The following is a 22,685-nucleotide window of genomic DNA, read 5'->3' on the forward strand; positions in this document are numbered from 1 at the left end:
GATCTTTCCAAGACTTTTAACATGAAGGGATTTTGAATTTTGTCAAATGCTTTCTCAGCGTCTAGTGAGATGACCATGTGGTTTTTTTCGAGTTTATTTATGTAGTGGATTGCATTGATGGATTTTTGAATATTAAACCATCCCTGCATTCCTGTGATAAAGCCTACTTGATCTTGATGGATAATTGTTTTGATGTGTTGTTGGATTCAGTTTGCGAGGATTTTATTGAGTATTTTTGCAGCAATATTCATAAGAGAGATTGGTCTGTAGTTCTCTTTCTTTGTTGGGTCTTTTGTGGTTTAGGTATGAGCGTAATGGTAGCTTCATAGAACGAATTGGGTAGTGTTTCTTCTGTTTCTATTCGCTGGAATAGCTTGAAGAGGATTGGTATTAGGTCTTCCTTGAAGGTCTGAAAGAATTCTGCACTGAAACCATCTGGCCCCAGACATTTTTTTGGTGGGAAGATTTTTAATGACTGCTTCTATTTCTTTAGGGGTTATGTAACTGTTTAGATGGTTTATCTGTTCCTCGTTTAACTTTGGTACCTGGTATCTGTCTAGAAGATTGTCCATTTCATCCAAATTTTCCAATTTTGTTGAGTATAGGCCTTTCTAAGATCTGATGATTTTTTAAATTTCCTCTCTTTCTGTTGTTATGTCTCCTTTTTCAGTTCTGATTTTATTAATTTGAATACTGTCTCTGCGCCCTTTGGTTAGTCTGGCTAAAGTTTTGTCTATCTTGTTGATTTTCTCAAAGAACCAGCTCCTGGTTTTATTAATATTTTGTATACTTCTTTTTGTTTCAACTTGGTTGATTTCAGCTCTGAGTTTGATTATTTCCTGCCGTCTACTCCTCTTGGGTATATTAGCTTCTTTTGTTCTAACGCTTTCAGGTGTGCTGTCAAGTTATTAATGTATGCTCTTTCCACTTTCTTTTTGTGGGCACTTAGAGCTATGATTTTTCCTCTTAGTACTGCTTTCATCGAGTCCCACAAATTTTGATATGATGTGTCCTCATTTTCATTTAAATCTAAAAAGTTTTTAATTTCTTTCTTTATTTCTTCCTTGACCAAGTTATCATTGAGTAGAGCATTGTTCAGTTTCCACATGTATGTGGGCTTTCCGTTGTTTTTGTCCAAGTCAAAGATGAGTCTTAGTCCATGGTGGTCTGATAGGGTACAAGGGATTATTTCAATCTTTTTGTATCTGTTGAGGCCTGTTTTGTGGCCAATTATATGGTCTATTTTGGAGAAGGTACCATGAGGTGCTGAGAAGAAGGTATATTCTTTTGTTTTAGGATGAAATGTTCTATAGATGTCAGTTAAGTACAATTGGTTCATATCTTCTGTTAGTTTCATTGTGTCTCGGTTTAGTTTCTGTTTCCATGGTCTGTCCATAGCTGAGAGTGGGGTGTTGAAATCTCCCACTATTATTGTGTAGGGTGCAATGTATGCTTTAAGCTTTAGTAAAGTTTCTTTTATGTATGTGGGTGCCCTTGCATTTGGGGCATAGATGTTCAGAATTGCGAGTTCCTCTTGGTACATTTTTCTTTTGATGAACATGAAGTGGCCTTCTTTATCTTTTTTGATTACTTTTGGTTGAAAAGCGATTTTATTTGATATTAGAATCGCTACTCCTGCTTGTTCCTTGGGGCCATTTGCTTGGAAGATTGTTTTCCAACCTTTTACTCTGAGGTAGTGTCTGTCTTTTTCACAAAGGTACGTTTCCTGTATGCAGCAAAATGTTAGGTCCTGTTTATGTATCCAGTCTGATAGTCTATGTCTTTTTATTGGAGAATTGTGTCCATTGATATTAAGAGATATTAAGGAAAAATGAATGTTGTTTCCTGTTATTTTTGTTATTGGGAGTGGAGATATGTTTGTATAGCTACCTTCTTTTAGGGTTGTTGGAAAATTATTTTCTTGCTTTTTCTAGGCTGTAGTTTCCCTCCTTGTGTTGAAGTTTTCCACCAATTATCCTTTGAAGTGCTGGATTTGTGGTGAGATATTGTATAAATTTGGATTTGTCATGGAATATTTTTGTTTCTCCATCAATATTGATTGAGAGTTTTGCTGAGTATAGTAGTCTGGGCTGGCATTTGTGTTCTCTTAGGGTCTGTATGATATCGGTCCAGGATCTTCTGGCTTTTATGGTCTCTGGTGAGAAGTCTGGTGTAATTCTTATAAGTTTGCCTTTATATGTTACTTTGCCTTTTTCCCTTACTGCTTTTAGTATTTTTTCTTTGTTTTGTACATTTGATGTTTTGATTATTATGTGGCAGGAAGTATTTCCTTTCTGGTCTAAACTATTTGGAGTTCTATAAACTTCTTGTATATTTATGGACATCTCTTTAGGTTAGGGAAGTTTTCCTCTATATAATTTTGTTGAGTATATTTACTGGTCCTTTAAGTTGGGAGTCTTCCCCCTCATCTATACCTATTATCCTTAAGTTTGGCCTTCTCATTGTGTCTTGGATTTCCTGTATATTTTGGGTAAGTAGCTTTTTGTATTTTGCATTTTCTTTGACAGTTGTGTCAATGTTTTCCATGGTATCTTCTGCACATGAGATTCTCTCTTCTATCTCTTGTATTCTGTTGGTGATACTTGTGTCTATGACTCCTGATTTTTTTTTTTTTTTTTTTAGGTTTTCTATCTCCAGGGTATTGTCCCTTTGTGATTTCTTTATTGTTTCTACTTCCATTTTTAGATCCTGCATGGTTTTGTTTAATTCCTTCTCCTGTTTGGTTGTGTTTTCTTGCAATTCCTTAAGGGATTTTTGTGTTTCCTCTTTAAGGGTTTCTATCTGTCTACCAGTGTTTTCCTTAAATTCTTTGAGAGTGTTATTTATGTCTTTCTTAAAGTCCTCTATCATCATCATGAGAAGTGATTTTAATTCTGAATCCTGCTTTTCTGGTGTGATGGGGTGTTCAGGGCTTGCTATGATGGGGGAACTGGGTTCTGATTATGCCATGTAACTTTGGTTTCTGTTGCTTATGTTCTTGCGCTTGCCTTTTGCCATCTGGTTAACTCTAGTGCTGCCTGTACTTGCTGTCTCTGACTAAAGCCTGCCTTTCCAGTTATCTTGCTTGTGTCTAATCTCCTCGGGGTCCAGATGTCTCTGATCTTCTCCAGCTGCACTGAGTACAGAGGTATCTCTAGGATGCCTCAGGATATGGTGCCTCCAAGGTAGCAGTCCAACTAGATGTCTGCTGTTCTGGGTGCAGTGTCTCCTCTAGGATGTCTCAGGATAAGGTGCCAACTGATCTGAGTGCAGTGGCTCCTCTAGATTATCTCAGGATATGTTGTCTGACGCTCCGAGTTCAGTTGTTCCTCTGTGGCTCTGGGTTGAGTGGACCTTCCAGAATGTCTTGGGTGGAATCCGGCATCCACACAACAGCAGACTGGGCAGAGGTCTGGTCCAGGCCTCAGATCCAGGAAAGGGGCAGAAGGGGAGTGCTCAGGACAAGGATTTTTAATTAAGGTAAATATGGACTCTTTCCAACCACAAAAAAAGTCATTATACCCCAAAGTAAATGTGTGTATAAGAACAGAGCTTCAACATATGAGAGAAAGGGAACTATAGAATTTAGAGGAACAGAAAAATATTCATATTTAAGTATTTTTTATTATTTATTTATTTACTTATTTTTAGTTTTTCAGGACAAGGTTTTCTGTGTAGCTCTGGATGTCCTGGAACTGGACTAGACTGGCCTTAAACTTAGGTATATGCCTACCTCAGTCTCCCAAGAGCTGGGATTAAAAGTGTGCAGCACCACACCCAAGTCATATTTTGGGGGGTTAATGCACATCTCCTAGTAACTGATTGAGTAACATTGAAAAAATAATGTTAATAAGAGATAAACAACACAACTAACTGCACAAATGATAAAGGAGTTACATTTAAGATGACAGTATCCACCAGCATCAGCACGGGGCCACAGGACAGTACAAGGACCCCACAAAGGCTCTGCAGGGGGATAAGGTAGCAGAGGGTGAGCCTGGAGACTATACGGTATGCTCTTAAAATTCCATAGTATTATGTAATTCAAAAACATGGCACAACCTGCCCCACTGTGTCATCACCCTGCCCACCCAGGCCCAGCCTGTAGCACAGAGCCATAGCTACTACTGCTGTCCATGCTGCTTGCCCTGCTGCATGGAGTTTAAAACCATGAGCTGCAGAGCTCCCCACAGGCTGTAGACATAATGCTCATGCCAAGGGTCAGGAGCCTGGAGCTCCTGCAGGCACTCTCCATAACATGCTAATTCTGATCAGTAGCAGGATGACCAAGATGAAAATCAGTTCATTTTCTAGATTGAGTCTCAGGGATTTTCATTGTCTGTGCTGCCTCAGGAAACAAGGTTAATAATGTATGTTGTCTTTCTCACTGAGCGAGACCTTGATGATGTCAGTGTTCCCCATGTTGGTGTGCCAGAAGCCATATTGAGGTCTGAGGTCAGTGTTGCTGCTGAAGACAGTGTTGATATCTATGGTTTGTACTGATGACTACAGACTCATAACTGAGAATGAGAGACATTGAAGGCTTCTATGATACCAGCCCTCCTCCCTCAAAAAGAAACAGTCAAGATAGGAAGCTATGAAAGAGAGTCCTTAAAAATTGTGATAGGGATGCTGAAGTGTAGCTTCTCACAGTTGGCAAAAGACAGGACAAGACTCAGGTTGTTTTGGAGAGGAATAGTCACTTGAAACTTGATCATGCTCTAATGAGTGTATAAGCAACAAAATTGGACTTGGTGGGTTAGTTACTGTTGTGTGTTTTTGTTTTTGTCTTGTGGAGAGCTCAAGGGTAGAAGGGTGGGCCTGGAAGTAACAGGAAGCAAGTGTGATTGGAGGGCATTGTATAAAATTTCCAAATAATTATTAAAAGTATTATATTTGAAAAAGATGAATAAAAATAAATTATAGTGACTATTAGAGACTAATCTACCCCTAAATGTAAAGACACATCAATCACTACTGGATACAAAATAGTTACTGAGTAATAGACAGATGGACAGAGGGAGGGAAATACGAGGGAGGGAGAAAAGGAGGGGAGGACAGGCAGGCAGGCAGGCAGGCAGGCAGGCAGGCAGACCAATATAAGACACACACAGAAATAGAAGCATATGAAGACATACCAAGTTAATTATTGGCAAGCCAACAACAAAATACACATACACACACACCCAAAAAACAAAAACTTATCCTCTAACTTTCTGTTTTATTTTGTTTTTCAGTTTGGTTTGGTTTGGAATGGTTTGGGGTTTTGTTTTTGGTTTTTTTGTTTTGTTTTGTTTTGTTTTGTTTTGTTTTGTTTTGTTTTGTTTTGTTTTGTTTTGCTTTGGTTTGGTTTGGTTTGGTTTGGTTTGGTTTGGCTTGGTTTGGTTTGGTTTGGTTTGGCTTTGGCTACTAAAGAGAAACATGGGAATAGTCTGTGTTGCTAGAATATTATTTATATTATATTATAAAATATAAATATATTGTATATATTTAAAAGTCCCCAATCTTTGAGTTAGGTCTAAACTTCAGGAAGATAAAAAAAATTCAAGGGAACAAATTTGTGCAAAGTAAACTAAAACTCAGAAACACAAAGATTAAGAAAAATGATTAATAAGACAAAATGACATCAAACAGAAAAAAATCAGTATAAGTAATAACTGTTTCTTAGAAAGTTCAATGATATTGACAACCTTATAGACTATCAAAAAAGTTGTTTTATACCAACCAAAATTACAGACATGACTTATATAGGTCTTTCTGACATTAGAGGGATAATGTAACTTTATAAAAACCTTAGACAAATAAATTTGATATATAGACAAAAATAGAAAAATTCCATGATGAAATGTTGGCTAAAACTGACACCAAAAGAAATAGAAAATATAAATTCTCTAAAGATCTGACTTCAATCTTCCAACCATTACCAGAAAGAAAGTTCTAGACTATTCGTCTCACTGATAATTTCTCTCAAATATTTTAGAAATTTTTCCAAATTTAGAAATATTTTCCAAATGACTTGGTGAAGCTTTATATGTTATTCTCATACTACAGTTATGTAAATATATGATAACGAAACTAAAAGTAAGGAATTCTCATAATAGAAAAATCATTAGCCAAGTATTAGCAACAGAAATCAAGCAAAATTTTTAAATATATTTTACAACATATTTTTAATTATGCAGAAAGGTATAACCTATAAGTATATTCTTAACATTCAATTCTAATTAATATTATTTATCATGTTAAACAATAATAAAAAAGATCAATAAGATTATCTCCATAGATACAGAAAAGCACTTTTCAAAATTCAATGCTTACATTAAAATATAGTTTTGTTATCAAAGCAGTGATCTTGCTCACCCTAATGAAAACCATTTATAAACATTCAAAATTAAAGTCCATCATATTGACTGGGTGAAAAAAGATACAATCAAGTATAGATGATAAACTTTAAAAAGTTAATACACTAGTTATGGATATTAAAGCATTTGTCAAAAGAAGTGAAAAGTTCTAGATAAACAAAGAGAATATTATCTTAGATTAGAAAGCTCAGTGTTATTACACTACTAACCTTTTACAAATTCATCTACAGTCAGCACAATTATATTATCTGGCCAGATATTCTTAACCAGTTATCAAACTGGTGTGGATATATGTAGTTTCATATATCTAAAAGAGCTACAGGATTCTTTGAAAGAAGATTTTTAAAAAATGGGATTGACATTTTCAATATTCAGAGGTTATTATGAATAGTAACTATAAATAGTGGTTTTACTGAATGGATAAACAACTCCATAAAATAGAATGCACTCTGAAAATGCATATGTACATATTCGTCAGATGACTTTTGACAGTGCCACAAGGCCATTCAGAACATAAAGCAAGTGTGTATTAAAAGTGATACTCAGACTGGAAAGCTTCAGGTGTCTTCAGATACCTAGATATTTGCCCCATAACATACAAAAAGTAAAATAGAAATGAATGATAAACCTAAGAGTAAAAGATCAAAGTAAATGTCTAGAGAAACATACAGAGGGAAATTCTCATGACAGTGGGATAGACAGAGAGCTTAGGTAGAATGCAAAGTATAAACCATAAAAGGCAAAAAGGCAAAATTAATTTACTGAGATCCTAAATCCTGTTCTTTAGATGATACCAATAAGATATTGAAAGGCAAACCAGAGAAATACAGAAAATATATACAATACATATATCTAATATTAAAGACTATCTAAAAACCATTGAAGATATCTAAAATATGTAGGTAGTTTTTACATCTAAATTATTAAATACAACCCAACTAAAAGTGGGCAAAATATTTCAATATTCAAATAAAATATGTCAAAGAATTTTATAAATGGTCAACAGATTTTTGTTATGAGAACACATGGAAATACAATTACATATCCACTGGAATAGAAAAATATAAAAGACAATACCTGAGCTGTAGAACATGATATGCTATGACTGGGAACACCCTATAGTACAATTATTTGGAGGAAAGATTTGTATTTATGACCCATTTTTATGTATTGTTTATAATCACAAATGCATTGCTTCATGGTTCCACATGAATAATTTCAACTCGGTTTTATAGAGTATTGGTTGCTTGGTATTTTATCGTGTGACTGAATGATACTTTATGTAACTTAGCTCATTCTGTTACACATTTCTATTTTTCCTCTATTACAGACAAGCCAGTAGTATGTGTGTAGAAACACACACCCACACATATATATTTAATTATTTCAAAAAGATGCATTTCTGGATATAGACAATATGGGTCAAAAGAGTGCGCATGTTAAATGTATATATATTTAAGTTTGAAATGTAACAGTTAACCTCATTTTTATTTAAATTTCCAGTTTATACTTCTGAAATTAGTATGTGAATACTAATTTATTCCTAAACTTTATAGCTCTGCGGTAAAACTGATTACCAAATTGTCTTAACCTAAAAGCAAAATCTGACATAGGTATAATACTAAGCAATTTTCATTTTTTATCTACTGTTGAAATCAATTGCCTTTGTATTTATGGATTATATTCAGATTTTGTTACCTTTGCTGCATAATTCTTTGTTGGCATTTGCCTTTATTTCTAATAAACAACACCTGTTCATTTAGTGCCATGGTCAACCCATACGCTCTCATATGAGTTTAAAATATGTTCTCCAGATAAGAAGTTTCGTGTGTGTGTGTGTGTGTGTGTGTGTGTATGTGTGTGTGTGTGTGTATGTGTGTGTTTGTCTGCTATAGCAATATATTGCAAATTTATGAAATATAATTATCTTTTTCATTCCCTGTTTCTAATGTGATTCATAAAAATATTTCTCAACTGTAATATTAAATTGAATTTTCTTCTAGGTATATATTTCCAATTACTTATAATCTTCCTCACTGCATCTTAAATATCAACAATATAAAATGATTCTCATTCTCAAGTAGATTTCAAAATAATTCCTTGCCTAGCTTTCATATTTTATATCAATATCACAGTGTCTCATTATAATCTCAAATCTTTATATAGTACTGATATTATTACTTTTAGTTTTAATGCTTCTAATTGTTTTATCATGTGTGTTTATCTTGAAAACATAATTTTGCAGTGCATTACTGACATGGTATTTCCCATATAGCTATATAATAGTATAACTGAGCTCTGACATTTACAGAGTTCTAAATTTCCCCTTTAACAGAGAAATCAAAAAAAAGAACTAAAATGTAAGAAATACATAGAACTAATATCAATTATTACACTCCACTAAAAATCAATTGAAGTTTACTTGTTATCTATATATACCGCTTCAATTATTTTAACCTTAGAATTATGTTTGAATTTCAAAAACACCTTTGTAATGTGTCTTATTGAGAGTATGTTTATAACAGTTGCTCTTTTATCTAAATGCAGTTCATCTATTCAGTAAGTTGAATTCGGACTGATCAATAATAGTTGTGAAAGTAGTTCTGAAAATGGCTTGTCAAGTTTATTCAAAGAAATTTATATTATTCGGCAATGCTGTTGACTGAAATAAGTTTCACAACATAAAAAGTATTTATTTTGAGACATGCTAATTTTTCTTACTGTTTGTCATAAAACTTCTATTTTCTTACAGCTGCATCCTAAGCTAAAGTAATAAGAGCAGCATTTTTTTAAATTCTTTAATCTTTGTTTTACAGTCCAGTCTTTTCCCCCTCCTGGTCCCCCTCTGACTGTTCCACATCCCATACCTCCCCCTCCTCTGCCCCCCACCCCAGTCTCTAAGAGTATGTCCCAACCCCCATCCCCACCCCATCAGACCTCCCTACTCCCCAGGGCCTCAAGTCTCTTGAGGGTTAGGTTCATCTTCTCTCATTGAGTCAAGACCCGGCAGTCCTGTGCTGTATAATCGACTTCAAAAATTATCCATCTTGATGATTTTAAATTTCAGCTTTAAAAACTGTGAACGAGAAATCCTTATCGATTTTTCTATTGCCTATGGCTCAAAATTAACTTTGATATTCAAATACATAATGATGATGGCCTGATTGCTTCGTGTGTTCATCTTCCTGTCGATTGGTACAGTTTTGTCAATTCTATTGCTTTTTGTGGATTTCTAGGCATAGACATAGCCTGTGGTATGTAAAGTGCACGGCCCAATGAATGACAACATATGAATGCACTTGTTTCCCAACTTATTCTCTCTTAAATCATTGTAGCTTCTTTGAGCCACCCTTGAATGTCTGAAGTCCCAGAAGCTCTCCTCTAACGTCATGTCTTTGAGATTCATCTTTTTGACGCATCATTTATTTTTGTGTGCTCCATAGCTTTCATGATCATTACTTTATAGTATGTATATATCAGAGACTTCTATGTGTAGCTTTAGTGACAGGCATATGGATAAGATAACATAATTTCTTCTGAAAAGAATAAAAAGAGAGAGAGAGCAGCATTTACTGTAGTCACCGTGGTTTCTCAAGCCTGTGTCATTCCCGTATGGAGCACAATGGCGGGAACTCAAGCCTGTGTCGTTCCCGTATGGAGCACAATGGCGGGAAGGTAAAGTGGGCAATGCCTACCTCAAATAAGAAAGTTTCCTCAGCCAAACTTACTGAATTCTGACAGAGAATTGCCTTAAAATTAAAAAGCTATTTTTAATACAATATACACATGAGGGAAAAGCTCTCAACACTCTGCCATACGTGTTTGAACATACGTGTTTGCCATAGGTTTGAATATAAGACGCGAGGCCTGTTGCTGCAACTTTAACTGCCCCCATCTATAATAGAGGATGGTCTCCCTAACAGTAGACAGGCAGATGTTCATTCACCAGAATTAACCACTGACCCCTGTTTCTTTGCTTTGAATTTTCAAAATTCGATTGTGTGTGAAATATATGCTGTTTTCTTAGTCTATGTCAGACGCTAAACTCCTCTTTCTACTTTTCCAATCTTGAGTTGGACATCTTGCAAGTTCTGATAGTTACCATCTGTTAAGTTTGAAAAACAGAACAAATGGCTGAGGTGCCAATTAACATATCAAAGAAGAGGCTGGCTGCAAGGTTCTCCCTGCATTCTTTAATCCATACCTGTCATAGGATCATAGGATCCTTCTGGCTGGCATACTCCACCCGCTAACCTAAAGTTTTCCAAACCAGGGGCCGGACTGCATTCTCCTAGCTGCCCATCCCTAGATAGTCCAGCCATTTTGGTTACTTGGCCCTTTCTTCTACTTTCTTGGCTTTTGTCCCAGGCTATTGCTCTTGGTCCAAAGCTGCTCTCCGCTCTCCGTCCCCCTCCCCCATATGGCTTATGTAGCCACTCTGGACTCTGGCAGGTCCCTGTCTTTGACTATGCTCCCATTTTATCTACAATAAACCTCCACCATACCTAGGAGCTGCCATGTCCTTTCCTTCTTCTTTCTTTCTTTTTTTTTTTTTTTTAATTCTCCGCCTTCATTATTCCCACTTAATAATCATTTGTACCTAAGTACAGAGATGAAATAACTTGCCCAAGATAATGTAGATAATATGTGAACCTTTTGTGTACAGTCCCAGCTCTGGTTGCAACCAAATCCCGTCCGTACCTTTGTGCTATAACTTGTTTTTTTAATTATGCCCCTGTCTTTGTCCTAACGGGTCTTTTTCACCTTCTCTTTTCCCAACCATGCAGGCCCATAACCAAGGTGTAGACTAAGAAGTGGAGTCATGCTTCACACGGCTATACCATGCTGGCAGCCATTCCTGGGTCTGGCTATGGTGTTACTCTTCATGGGATCCACCATTGGCTGTCCTGCTCGCTGTGAGTGCTCCGCCCAGAACAAATCTGTTAGCTGCCACAGAAGACGCTTGCTCGCGATCCCAGAAGGCATTCCCATTGAGACCAAAATCTTGGACCTGAGCAAAAATCGACTAAAGAGCATAAACCCCGAAGAATTCATCTCATATCCTCTGTTGGAGGAGATAGACTTGAGCGACAACATCATTGCCAATGTGGAGCCCGGGGCATTTAACAATCTCTTTAACCTGCGTTCCCTCCGCCTAAAAGGCAATCGCCTTAAGTTGGTCCCTTTAGGAGTATTCACAGGACTGTCCAACCTCACCAAGCTTGACATTAGTGAGAATAAGATTGTCATTTTGCTGGACTACATGTTCCAGGATCTGCATAACCTGAAGTCTCTAGAGGTGGGGGATAATGATTTGGTTTATATATCACACAGGGCCTTCAGTGGACTACTTAGTTTGGAGCAGCTCACCCTGGAGAAGTGCAACTTGACAGCGGTACCAACAGAAGCCCTTTCCCATCTCCGCAGCCTCATCACCCTGCATCTGAAGCATCTCAATATCAACAATATGCCTGTGTATGCCTTTAAAAGATTGTTCCACCTGAAAAACCTAGAGATCGACTATTGGCCTTTGTTAGATATAATGCCAGCCAATAGCCTCTATGGTCTCAACCTCACATCCCTTTCAATCACTAACACGAACCTGTCCACTGTCCCCTTCCTCGCCTTTAAACACCTTGTATACCTGACCCACCTTAACCTCTCCTACAATCCCATCAGCACTATTGAAGCAGGCATGTTCTCTGACCTGATCCGCCTACAGGAGCTTCATATAGTGGGGGCTCAGCTCCGTACTATTGAGCCTCACTCCTTCCAAGGGCTCCGTTTCCTCCGTGTGCTCAATGTATCTCAGAACCTACTGGAAACACTGGAAGAGAACGTCTTCTCTTCCCCTAGGGCTTTGGAGGTCCTGAGCATTAACAACAACCCACTAGCCTGCGACTGCCGACTCCTTTGGCTCCTGCAGCGACAACCCACCCTGCAGTTTGGGGGCCAACAGCCCATGTGCGCCGGGCCAGACACCATCCGTGAGAGGTCATTTAAAGATTTCCATAGCACTGCTCTTTCTTTTTACTTTACCTGCAAAAAACCCAAAATCCGTGAAAAGAAGTTACAGCATCTACTCGTGGACGAAGGACAGACGGTCCAGCTGGAGTGCAATGCTGATGGAGACCCACAGCCCATAATTTCCTGGGTGACACCTCGAAGGCGGTTTATCACCACCAAATCCAATGGAAGGGCCACTGTGTTGGGTGATGGCACCTTGGAAATCCGTTTCGCCCAGGATCAAGACAGTGGGGTGTATGTTTGCATCGCTAGCAATGCTGCTGGGAACGACACCTTCACAGCATCTCTCACTGTGAAGGGATTCACTTCAGACCGCTTCCTTTACGCAAACAGGACCCCTATGTACATGACTGACTCCAACGACACCGTTTCCAACGGCACTAATGCCAATACTTTCTCCCTGGACCTGAAAACAATACTGGTATCTACAGCCATGGGCTGTTTCACATTCCTGGGAGTGGTTTTATTTTGTTTTCTCCTTCTTTTTGTGTGGAGCCGAGGAAAAGGCAAGCATAAAAACAGCATTGACCTTGAGTATGTTCCCCGAAAAAACAATGGTGCTGTTGTGGAAGGGGAGGTGGCTGGACCCAGGAGGTTCAACATGAAAATGATATAAGGGCCCATCACACACTACTGTCTCTGTGTTACTGTTGGTCATGAGTAAGACATTCTGGTATAGTGAATCGAACACAAGGTTATCAGGCAGCTTCATGCAGCTGCCCCTGTGTCAAAGCAGGGTCCATGGAAGCAGAAAGACTTCTCATGGAGACTGGCTGATTAGAGGCAGGCAGGCATGTGTCAGAGCCCTTCACACAGTGGGATACTAATTGTTTGCATTGCAAATACTGGCATTCTGGGGATCTCAGTAATGAACCTGAACCTTTGGCTCATGCTGATGGACAATAATCCAATATTTTCTACCACTGCAAAACTAAAAGAAAAAAAAAATTAAAAAGAACAACCTACAGTGTAGGATTTACATATTAAAAAGACACATTTGTCTAAAACATACTCTACAGTAAAATTTGTATTTATTATCAGTTGTTAAATCCTTGCATCATACAATACTGTTGGTTCAGCACCAAAAAGAGATCAATATATTCTTTTTTGAAACATATATGCTGTATATGTTTTAAAGCAATATGAATGAGAGGTTGTGCTTTTAGTTACTCACCAGTATAGATCCAAGTGTGGTCTCACCTTCCTTTTACCCACAGATAAACCTGAGAATAGATCCCTGGAATAATAGGCAGAGATGTGTTGAGATGTGTATGTCTGGTGTAGGATGCCAAGAAAGAAGACCCAAGTCAAAACTGCTCTACTCTGTTAACTTCTGTTACTATAAATAAAGGCATGTGCCTAGTTTTGATACAGAATGGAATATTTTTTATACGTACACTACCAACCTGGACCAGTTTACTGTAACAGAAGCCCTTGGTTTCTCCAGAAGGTGGTACGTCACTAGATGTACCTGTAGAATGCAAGGTAGGTGTCACTCATAAAAGTAATCCATGTAGCTACAGCTTAGTTTTACTTTTGCCAGTCACTGCTAATGGGTTAAAGACCAATGAAAAAGAATTTGACTATACAGAGTTACTTGGCAATATTCACCAATAGCTAATATCAATAATTCCATTGTCTACAAGCTCTCTGAAGAAGGAGGTTTCAGAAGTCAATAGGAAGTAGTATGAGACAAGCACATCACAACAGGGGTTCAGCCAGTGATCTCTTTCAGATGAGGTAGCTGCCTGTCAGTTGGCTACGAATCAAAGGGAACACACAGCACATGACGTCCCAACTTCTATCCAAGTACTGTATACATAGTAGGACCACAATTAGGCAACTTCAGGAGATTTTCCTACTTCCTGATCAAGGTTTTTAGTTTCATATTGACAACTACACTACATAGATACGAGGAATACGTTTTTGTGTGAAGTAGCGAAAGAAAAACGAACATAGATCTAAAAAACAGTGTTCTGTTCCTTCACTGAGGAAGAGCTAAGCTTATAGTTCTACAAATATGTCATGCTGTGCCGATTCTTTTACCCTCTTGACCTAAGCATATTTGCCTAATTAAGCTGGTATTAATGTTACAACTCCAAAACAAAAACAGAAAAAAGAAAAGAAAGAAAGAAAATAGCATTATTATCATAAGTGACCTGGTTTAAGGAAGCATAATTCCATCTGGCTGAGTCCTGGATAACCTTTCAAGCATATATCTATATGGCCTGAAAAATATTGGATGCATACTATATTCCTGAAATGACATGTATTTAATCAATATAAACAAAGTTTCTGCATTTTTCACATTGGAGGAAGATCTTGAGGAAAGTCTGCTTTAGGTTACGTTGTAAGACACGTAGAAGGATTCTGGGATTTCTTCCTTTTACTATTGTGGGTCTGACCCTCAAAAGCCTAACTTCATAAAATATTTTAAAATATGAAGAATTTTAATACTATTAAATTGGCTTTTATTTCTAAAAGTTTCGCAGATTGTTTTGCAAACTGGGTGGCAATACATCTAAACCCACTTTTCCTTTACCAGGGGGTAGGAACTGAGTTGTGGATTTGCATGCGTGTGTGTGTGTGTGTGTGTGTGTGTGTGTGTGTGTGTGAGAGAGAGAGAGAGAGAGAGAGAGAGAGAGAGAGAGAGAGAGAGAGAGAGAGAGATTGAAAAATTGACAACTTGAGTTAGGTTTCATTTCATTATCTTGATAATCATCAAAAACCATTTTACAAGGTTAATTTTCATTTACAGACTAATTATTTTCTAACAATTTGTATCAACCTAAGCTAAATTATATCACAATTTCAACTCTTGAAAAAATTAAATGCTATGTTCTTACAATGAAGAAAGTTTAAGTTGAAAGGTAGTCTTATGAAAGACAATCTACTTCCTTTTAATTTTGAAACACATTAAAAGGTGTGTGCTGGACAAATTGTGTGTGTGTGTTTGTGTGTGTGAGGAGACAGAGACAGAAACAGAGAGATGAACTATTGATCTAAAAAGGGGTTTTGTTATTCCACTATTTTCTGTCAAAAATCATAAAAGTTGACTAAATTATCCTAAGGAAAATAGAATTGGATTTAAGTTAAAAGATGAAATATTTAATTCAAAGATTTTAAAGGTTTGTATATTTATTCTGACAAAAAAAAAAAAGAGTGATTCCATTCTCCTGGGGATTTATACTCTGACACATAAAATACTTAAGATACTGCTAAACAACCTTCCAAAATGAAAACCCTCTAACTAATAAATTTTTAAAAATGGTGCATTCTATAGCCCTCACTTACAAATTTAAATAAATCTATATAATTCTAATAAACATTTTGTAAAGTCCCATTTTTAATATATTTCACTCTGGGATTTTTCTTACATGTAAGCATGAAGTACCACTTTTCCTACATAACTTTTAGCATCTCCCCAAAGTGGAGTTTGATATAACTCTCAAGTGGTGAGTTTTAGAACAGTGCCCCTCCAGAATGTTCTTAACCCGACATTTTTTGTAAGAGTACAATTATTGTTGTTGTAATAACAATTCAGACCGTGAAAGCATATTCACCAGATTTTCCCAGGGGAATTGGCAACTTCTTGCATAAAGCAGTGTACTAAAAGGTTTATTGAGCATCTAGCTTCCCATTTTCTCATTATTGGTACTAATCATTGAGATTTGCAAAGCTCTGGAATTCCACTGACATCAGCGCTTGAGCTTTTCTGTACAGTTTTACAAGAGGGTTACATGAACTTTTCTTTACGGTCACTTCTCTGTTAGATTAAGCAAGACCATTGTAAAAAATAACTACTCAGAACAGTGTTCTGGACCACTTGTCCCTTTAGACACTCTGTCTCTGGGTTCCATCTTTGACGAGTGGTCCTTAATGTGTCCTATGAAGCAACACAGCTATTTGACTCAGTATGTTGTTCTAAGTTGACCAGCGGTCCGTATGTTAGTAAGCAGTTCCAAAGAAACACTTACTCTTTCTAGCATTACATATAAGAGAATCTCCTGGCCAGAACCCTAACCGTCTAAGTTTATTCATCAACCTGAATGTTGGTAAACAAATTCCTAGAAAAAGATAACTAACTTAGCCAAACAATACAAGTTTGGTGTGCTGGTAAGCAGATTCTCCTTTGCAGAAATCCTTGTCTTATTTTCTTTTCCAACCTCTTTTCATTTCCACAGCATCTGTGATCATGTGCTTTTCAAGTATTTTCAAATTCTGAACATACAATACAGAAATTGCTAAGCCTCCACGTTCACAGGGAAATTTGTGAAAACTGGGCTTGGTCAGCCTTCTTGGTGATTTTGCTTATCAACAACAGCTCTCTTACAGTGCACACATTCAGAATTTGTTCTTTTCTCGGTGTTCTGTCAGAGAATTTGTTCTTAGTTCACATCAGAAGTTCAAGGGTCACACTCCTCTATGGCTCTTAAAAGGGATTATTTAAATCTCATCTCCACTGAAGCCTGGCTTATGTCACATTCCATTCCTGCAGCAGGAACAGATATTTTCAGTATGAGAGGCACAAAAAAAGAGAGGGTGTGATCCTAGAGAAGTAAAATTGCATAGAGCCCCGTGTAAATTAACTTTTACTTACAGGGTCTTTCTTCATCTCTCTGTCAAAGCATTTCTTTTATCTTCAGGGGCTGTGCACAGAACTGTGAAACAACACAGAATGTGTCTTGAGGCTCGGTAGAAAAGAAAAAAATAGATCATTTTCAACCGAGAAAACTCAGACCTGACAGAAAAGACATCAAGAATTTAAAGAAAGGCTGGAGGGAGACATGGGATCTATTTAAATTCTATTTCCTTTATTGCTCATTTTTATAGTTCTCTCCCGACTGAAGAAGAATCGGTGATTGTGCTCCTGTTTAAAATTTCATAGCTTTTTAGCTTCTTCTCTGAGTTCTGGCCATCTGTCATGCACATGGGGTTGCACGTGGATTCTGAGAGGTGTGAACCAAGTTAAAACAACAACAACAAAAATAAAAACAAAGCAAAACAACAGCAATCCTTTGAGAACAAAGCCATTCATTCTATTTGCTATTTAGAGTAAAGATGTATCATTTTTATTACTAAAATGAGCATTTCCTTGTAGAATAATATATCAGAGGACCAGTTATTTCCATTGACCTTCCTCTATTTAATCTCTTTGGTCTAATACCCATGATTGTTTTTGATGAAATTTTTTAAGTTATCTGCCTTTATAGAAAAGGTTGGGCAATAAAAATATCATTTGGCATTGGCGTTTAAGTTTTTTATTTGGATAGGGGACAGAAGGTGTACCTAGCAAACACTCAATATGGATCTCTTTCCCTTTCTACCTTCAAAAGTCATTCCCATGAAAGCCTCCTCACATGTGAGCCAGAAAAACTATGATTATTGGGAACTCCTCCCAACACAGGTCATAGAGAAGAGAGATGAGTGCTTATTTGCTGTGGTCTTTGACTTAGTTGGAACATGGGGCCTAAATCTATGCTTACACAGTTAGCTAAGAAATGATGACATAAGTAAACAGTGCATGGTATAATTTTTTAATATGAAATGACCTTGTCCACTTAGAAAGCAGTAAATGTAGCTGTGCGTTTCCTCCAGAAATGTGCAGGAGACTAGAACTGCTCGTCTACAGTCAGCTTCTCAACAGATGGTCAAGATGAAGCCCTGGTGACAGAAACAACCAAAACAACCAAAGACATGCTTAAAATATGTGCAAGAAGGCTTAAAGCACAAAGTAGACAGATGCTTCTCTTTCTAAATATAGAAATCTGACCAAGATAAGTTCACGTGAGCTCCAGACTTCTGTCTTCCATTTTGCCTCAGTACCCCTTCTCCCACACTCCCTGCTAGACAATTCAGAATGGAAATGAGGGAGCAGCAATGTGTGCAGCAGATGTCCCTACTACAATGGACTAGATCCCAAGGTTCCCTAGGCCAGCAGTGGTGATATTTCAGCCAGAATCAAGTCCTATGCATTCTATATTTTACCCTATGCTCACCTACCTATTGGTAAGATGTAATTTACAAATTAGACACAGTAAAAGTTTAGCAGCACTAATAATAAGCTAGAAAAACAACAGTACTATATTTTAATTTTCATTAGGAAGTTGACCACTGGTAACAAGTCTACAAGCTACAGAGAGCCTACACAATCTCTTATGTTCCTGTCTCCTTTGTGGAGGCCACAATTGATATAATAGCTCTTTCTACACTTGCCTGACATCACTGACACCTGTAAGTTACTGCCGTGCCTCATCAATGAAGGCTCTCTCCAGAGAGGAATCTTCTTTCATTAGATGTCAGAAATTCTTGTGTAATTGTTCAACTGAAAATTGCCTCAAAGAAAAAAGAAAGAGGAACTCTCCAGTCTTTCTCACATAACACTTTAGAAGTTAAGGCTTCCCATTCATGTAGTATCAATCTGACAGCAATCTGGAGGTTGAATCTCAGTCTCTCTCTCTCTCTCTCTCTCTCTCTCTCTCTCTCTCTCTCTCTCTCTCTCTCTCTCTCTCTCTCTCTCTTCCTCTCCTAGAAGCAGGTGGGCTAATAAAAAGCCACCTATAAATAGAACACTTTATTTATAGCCTGAGCAAAAAGAAACAAACTGGCATAATCAGGAGAACACTTAACATTTTAAGAAAGGCTCTGCCTGTAATATGCTAAAATGCTTTAGGTAAAGAACAAAACTGCAACTGTGTTTTTTTTACATTGGTTAACTACTTTTTAATTCCAATACTGTTCAAAAGATAACTGCCCATGCCGAAAATGGACCTATAAATTTTGTTCCTGACCCGGAAGGGCCAAAAGGAGCAGACATCGTCTGCATGCTCGCTTTCTTTATAATGATGCACTCCTCCCATTTGAAATTGCTTTAACATCCTTATTCTACACTGCAAAATCATTGACAGAAATCTGCAAGCTGTATGCCAAGAAGTAATAAGGAGATGGAAGATTCAGCCCTGCTTTGTGAAAATGTTTCCCATTTCTTACAGCAGTATGTCCATGCACACTCTCACCTGTGTGCACATATCCATGTGACGAGATGAGTGGAACTGACTTGTGGGGAAAATACAGACTGTGTGGTGGATACTTGAAAGGAGACACCCTCCTTTCTTCCCCAGCTATAAAATCAGGTACTCCATGTCTACCTGGGCCATTTATACACAATGTTCTTGTCTTCACATGCTGTGTTCATAAGGTAGAAAATGACCCGCCTCATAGTCAAAGGCAAAACTGTCATTTGTTTGTGTATATGAAGAGGGTGGCTTTTTTAAGTATGTAAAGTGTAACTGTTTAAAAAGTTAGTAAGCTTGAACAGGAAAGATAAAAATGAAACAATTTATGTCTGTATTTCCCCTTAATGTTATTTTTTTATCAAAACCCAAGAAACTGAACCATGATTGGATACTACTAACCAGGAACCTAACTTTTTTTTTTCTCCAGAAGCCTAAAAGGCTGTTTTTATTCTTAAAAGAAATTAGTGCTAAAGACAAAAGGCTCGTCATGTAGATTTGTATATTGTTAACTATTATTACTGGTAATTATCATGGGGGCATTGGGATTTTTTTTACATGTATAAATAAGTTAACTTATCAACATGAAATAAGTAGAAAAATGCGTTCTGTTTGCTGAAGAAAAGGGCTTATGCATATTATATCTCAGTTAAATCTGTTCTGGTATTATTTTTAAAATGAAATATGTAATTTTTTTAAAAAAGCAATTTGAATCATTTGGGAAACACTTTGTTCTTGAGAGAGGTAGGTTATAGGAACTTCACAAGCAACATAAGGCTTGTTGGAAAGATCATTAGTACCAGACAAAGAGAGGACTGTTCGACTATGAAGGAAGATGTATATCTGACTGAATATTCTTCTTCTGATGCAATGATTATGGACCACAGAGAGGCCAGGCTGTCAGGTTTTCTAATCTTAAATATTACTAAGGGGTCATGGGATGATCTGCTGGACACTGAAATCTACATATGGTCAGCCTTACTGTAAAAATATTATATTTTACTGAAGATAAGTCCTTCATTGCTTATGAAATTGTCAAAAATCATTTGACCCTTAAGCATCCAGCAAGCCATACACACGATAGAATCATCTGTTTGTTTCTAAGCCTTTGCTCAACTGGATTTTCATAATCCAAGATATATTGTAAAGTAAAAATGCACAAAGTAATAGATTAAAAGGACTCTGGTATGTAATTATATTGCTAACGTGAAAAGAGAGAAGTTTTTTTCTAGTGTTAAGGAAAGAATATGTTGAAAAGTCTTCTTGAGCAGTCTCACTGGCAAAAGTATCTTCTTTGGTAGTGTACCTTCAGGAATAGACTCACAGAGACAGGCTCAGTAGCTGTCCTGCTGTGGCATTGTGTTTACCCTGTGTTGCTCATTTTCTGACGTCCAGGATAGCATATTGAAGGACGACAATAAAGCTAGGACTCACTGCCAGGCCACTGCAAATGCAAAAATTCTGTGGTTGCTAAAGAGAAAACATAGTTAGCTATTCTTTCATTTCGAAAGGGAAAGCTTGCCATGTGATTTCTTTATCCTTGAAGAGTTTTTTTCTCAGGACTGCCAGAGCTGGTCAGACAGTAGTCACAGCTGTCACAGTATCACTTTGTACAATGAAAACAAAACCTCATTCCCATAGCATGGTTTAGGATGGGCTGCACACATCTCTTCCAACATAAATGGACTCGTCCAGGGAACACCATCAAGGATATGATGAACCCAGTGCTTCAGAACTTGCTCTTAGGCATTGAGCAGGACATGTTGCCATGAAACCTAATTATAAAATGCACTCCAAACAGATTTTTGAGTGCTGTTACTGGCTTCTCACCCCATATTTCTAAGGATTCTCTGGTTATGTACTATGTTATAAACTAGAAGGTCATCATATGTTTGTGTTTCTGTTTTCACTCTGTCTAACTTTCTGTTCTCACTCCTGAGAATACTGCTCTGTTTTTGTTAATTCTGTATCATGATACAGTGGAAATAAAAGTTATGAGAGCCTACCTATTTCCTTTAAGGTAGATAAGCCTATTCCATGACCCTACACTCTTTTCTTAATTTTTCATTGTCAGACCCAAAACAGAGCTTGCAGATCAGTGTGTAACAAAGCAAAATTAAGGATACAGTGGTGAGAACTTGAGGGCTAATTCACCTCACATTTCCACCTCTGGTGGAAACCTAAAAACACGAGCTTCAAGGGCTTGCCACTCAGTGCCTTTCATCAACTGCTACAAATAACTCAATACAAAAGCTATAAACCGTTGTCAAAAACCTTGCATTGATAATAAAGTCCCTTCTTACAACTACATAGCCCTTGTTTCTTTCCATAATACTCTGAATAGAATAAACCAGAACATGCCAAAAAAATTCTAAATATCTTAAAGGCAATTAACACACAAACACACCAATATTACTCAGTACCATTTCACAAGAAAAGATAAGGAAAAAGACATTGTACCTGAGAGTTTATGTCCTGCCTGAAGAATGTCATTATCTTATTTGAGCACCAATAAATATAATTAAGATGAGAATTTTTCAGGAGTGATAGTCTGAAATTTGAACCACATGCCACTAAGTAATGCATGTCTATGACAGAAAGACCCTAAATCTTGTGTGCAATTGCAGAATAGGTATTTATTGTCGCATTAGGAGACAAATCTGTTTACCAGCTATCCCTCCAAGGCAGAAGTAACATTTATGTGAACTTTTCTCTAACTGCAGCCTCACTGGGCATATTATTCCTCACCAGGAGAGATCAAGATGCCAGTCCCATAGCACAGAGGCAGTTCACTATTTCTAATCTACTCCTTTAGCCATTGGCTATTAGCTGCATGTACAAAAGACAAATAGTTTGCATCCATTACATACATACGAAGTTTCCATGAAAGTTAAGTATTTCTGTAAACACACACATGAGTTGGGGGAGGAGAGAGAAAAGAAGGAGAGAAAGAGGAGAAGAGTGGAGAGGAGAGAAGAGGAGGGGAGAGGAGAGGAGAGAGACAGTGACAGAGACAGAATACTGTAGCAGATTTCCTTAAACCTCCCACTCTATCAGTTCAAACACCCTATTAGGAATTAACCCACTGAGCCCAAAACAAACAAGTAATACTAAGAGATTACAGGGCCAGCCCCACCACCTTGATTTATATAAGCTCTTTCATTTTCGCAACACCCGAAGAATCCAGTTGCCTGTGCTTCAGTGGCCTCGAGAGTCCTCCTTGGCACTGACATAAGAACTTGCTGATATTATGCAGGACTAGATTCAATATAAAGTACATTTT

General features: G+C 37.4%; 1 protein-coding gene across 5 annotated transcripts in view; it reads left to right on the plus strand.

Moving 5' to 3' along the window:
* Positions 1-21,710, plus strand: part of Lingo2 (leucine rich repeat and Ig domain containing 2) — a 1,212,628-nt gene extending 1,190,918 nt beyond the window's left edge. For all 5 annotated transcript variants that reach the window (XM_076935173.1, XM_076935174.1, XM_076935177.1 and 2 more), the window contains one exon: positions 11,150-21,710. In XM_076935173.1, the coding sequence (XP_076791288.1) occupies positions 11,185-13,005 (1,821 nt within the window). In that variant the 5' untranslated portion in view covers positions 11,150-11,184 and the 3' untranslated portion in view covers positions 13,006-21,710. The remainder of the gene's footprint in view (positions 1-11,149) is intronic.
* The last annotated feature ends 975 nt before the right edge of the window (positions 21,711-22,685 follow it).

Source organism: Arvicanthis niloticus, chromosome 5 (assembly GCF_011762505.2).
Source record: "Arvicanthis niloticus isolate mArvNil1 chromosome 5, mArvNil1.pat.X, whole genome shotgun sequence".
Classification (NCBI taxonomy): domain Eukaryota; kingdom Metazoa; phylum Chordata; class Mammalia; order Rodentia; family Muridae; genus Arvicanthis; species Arvicanthis niloticus.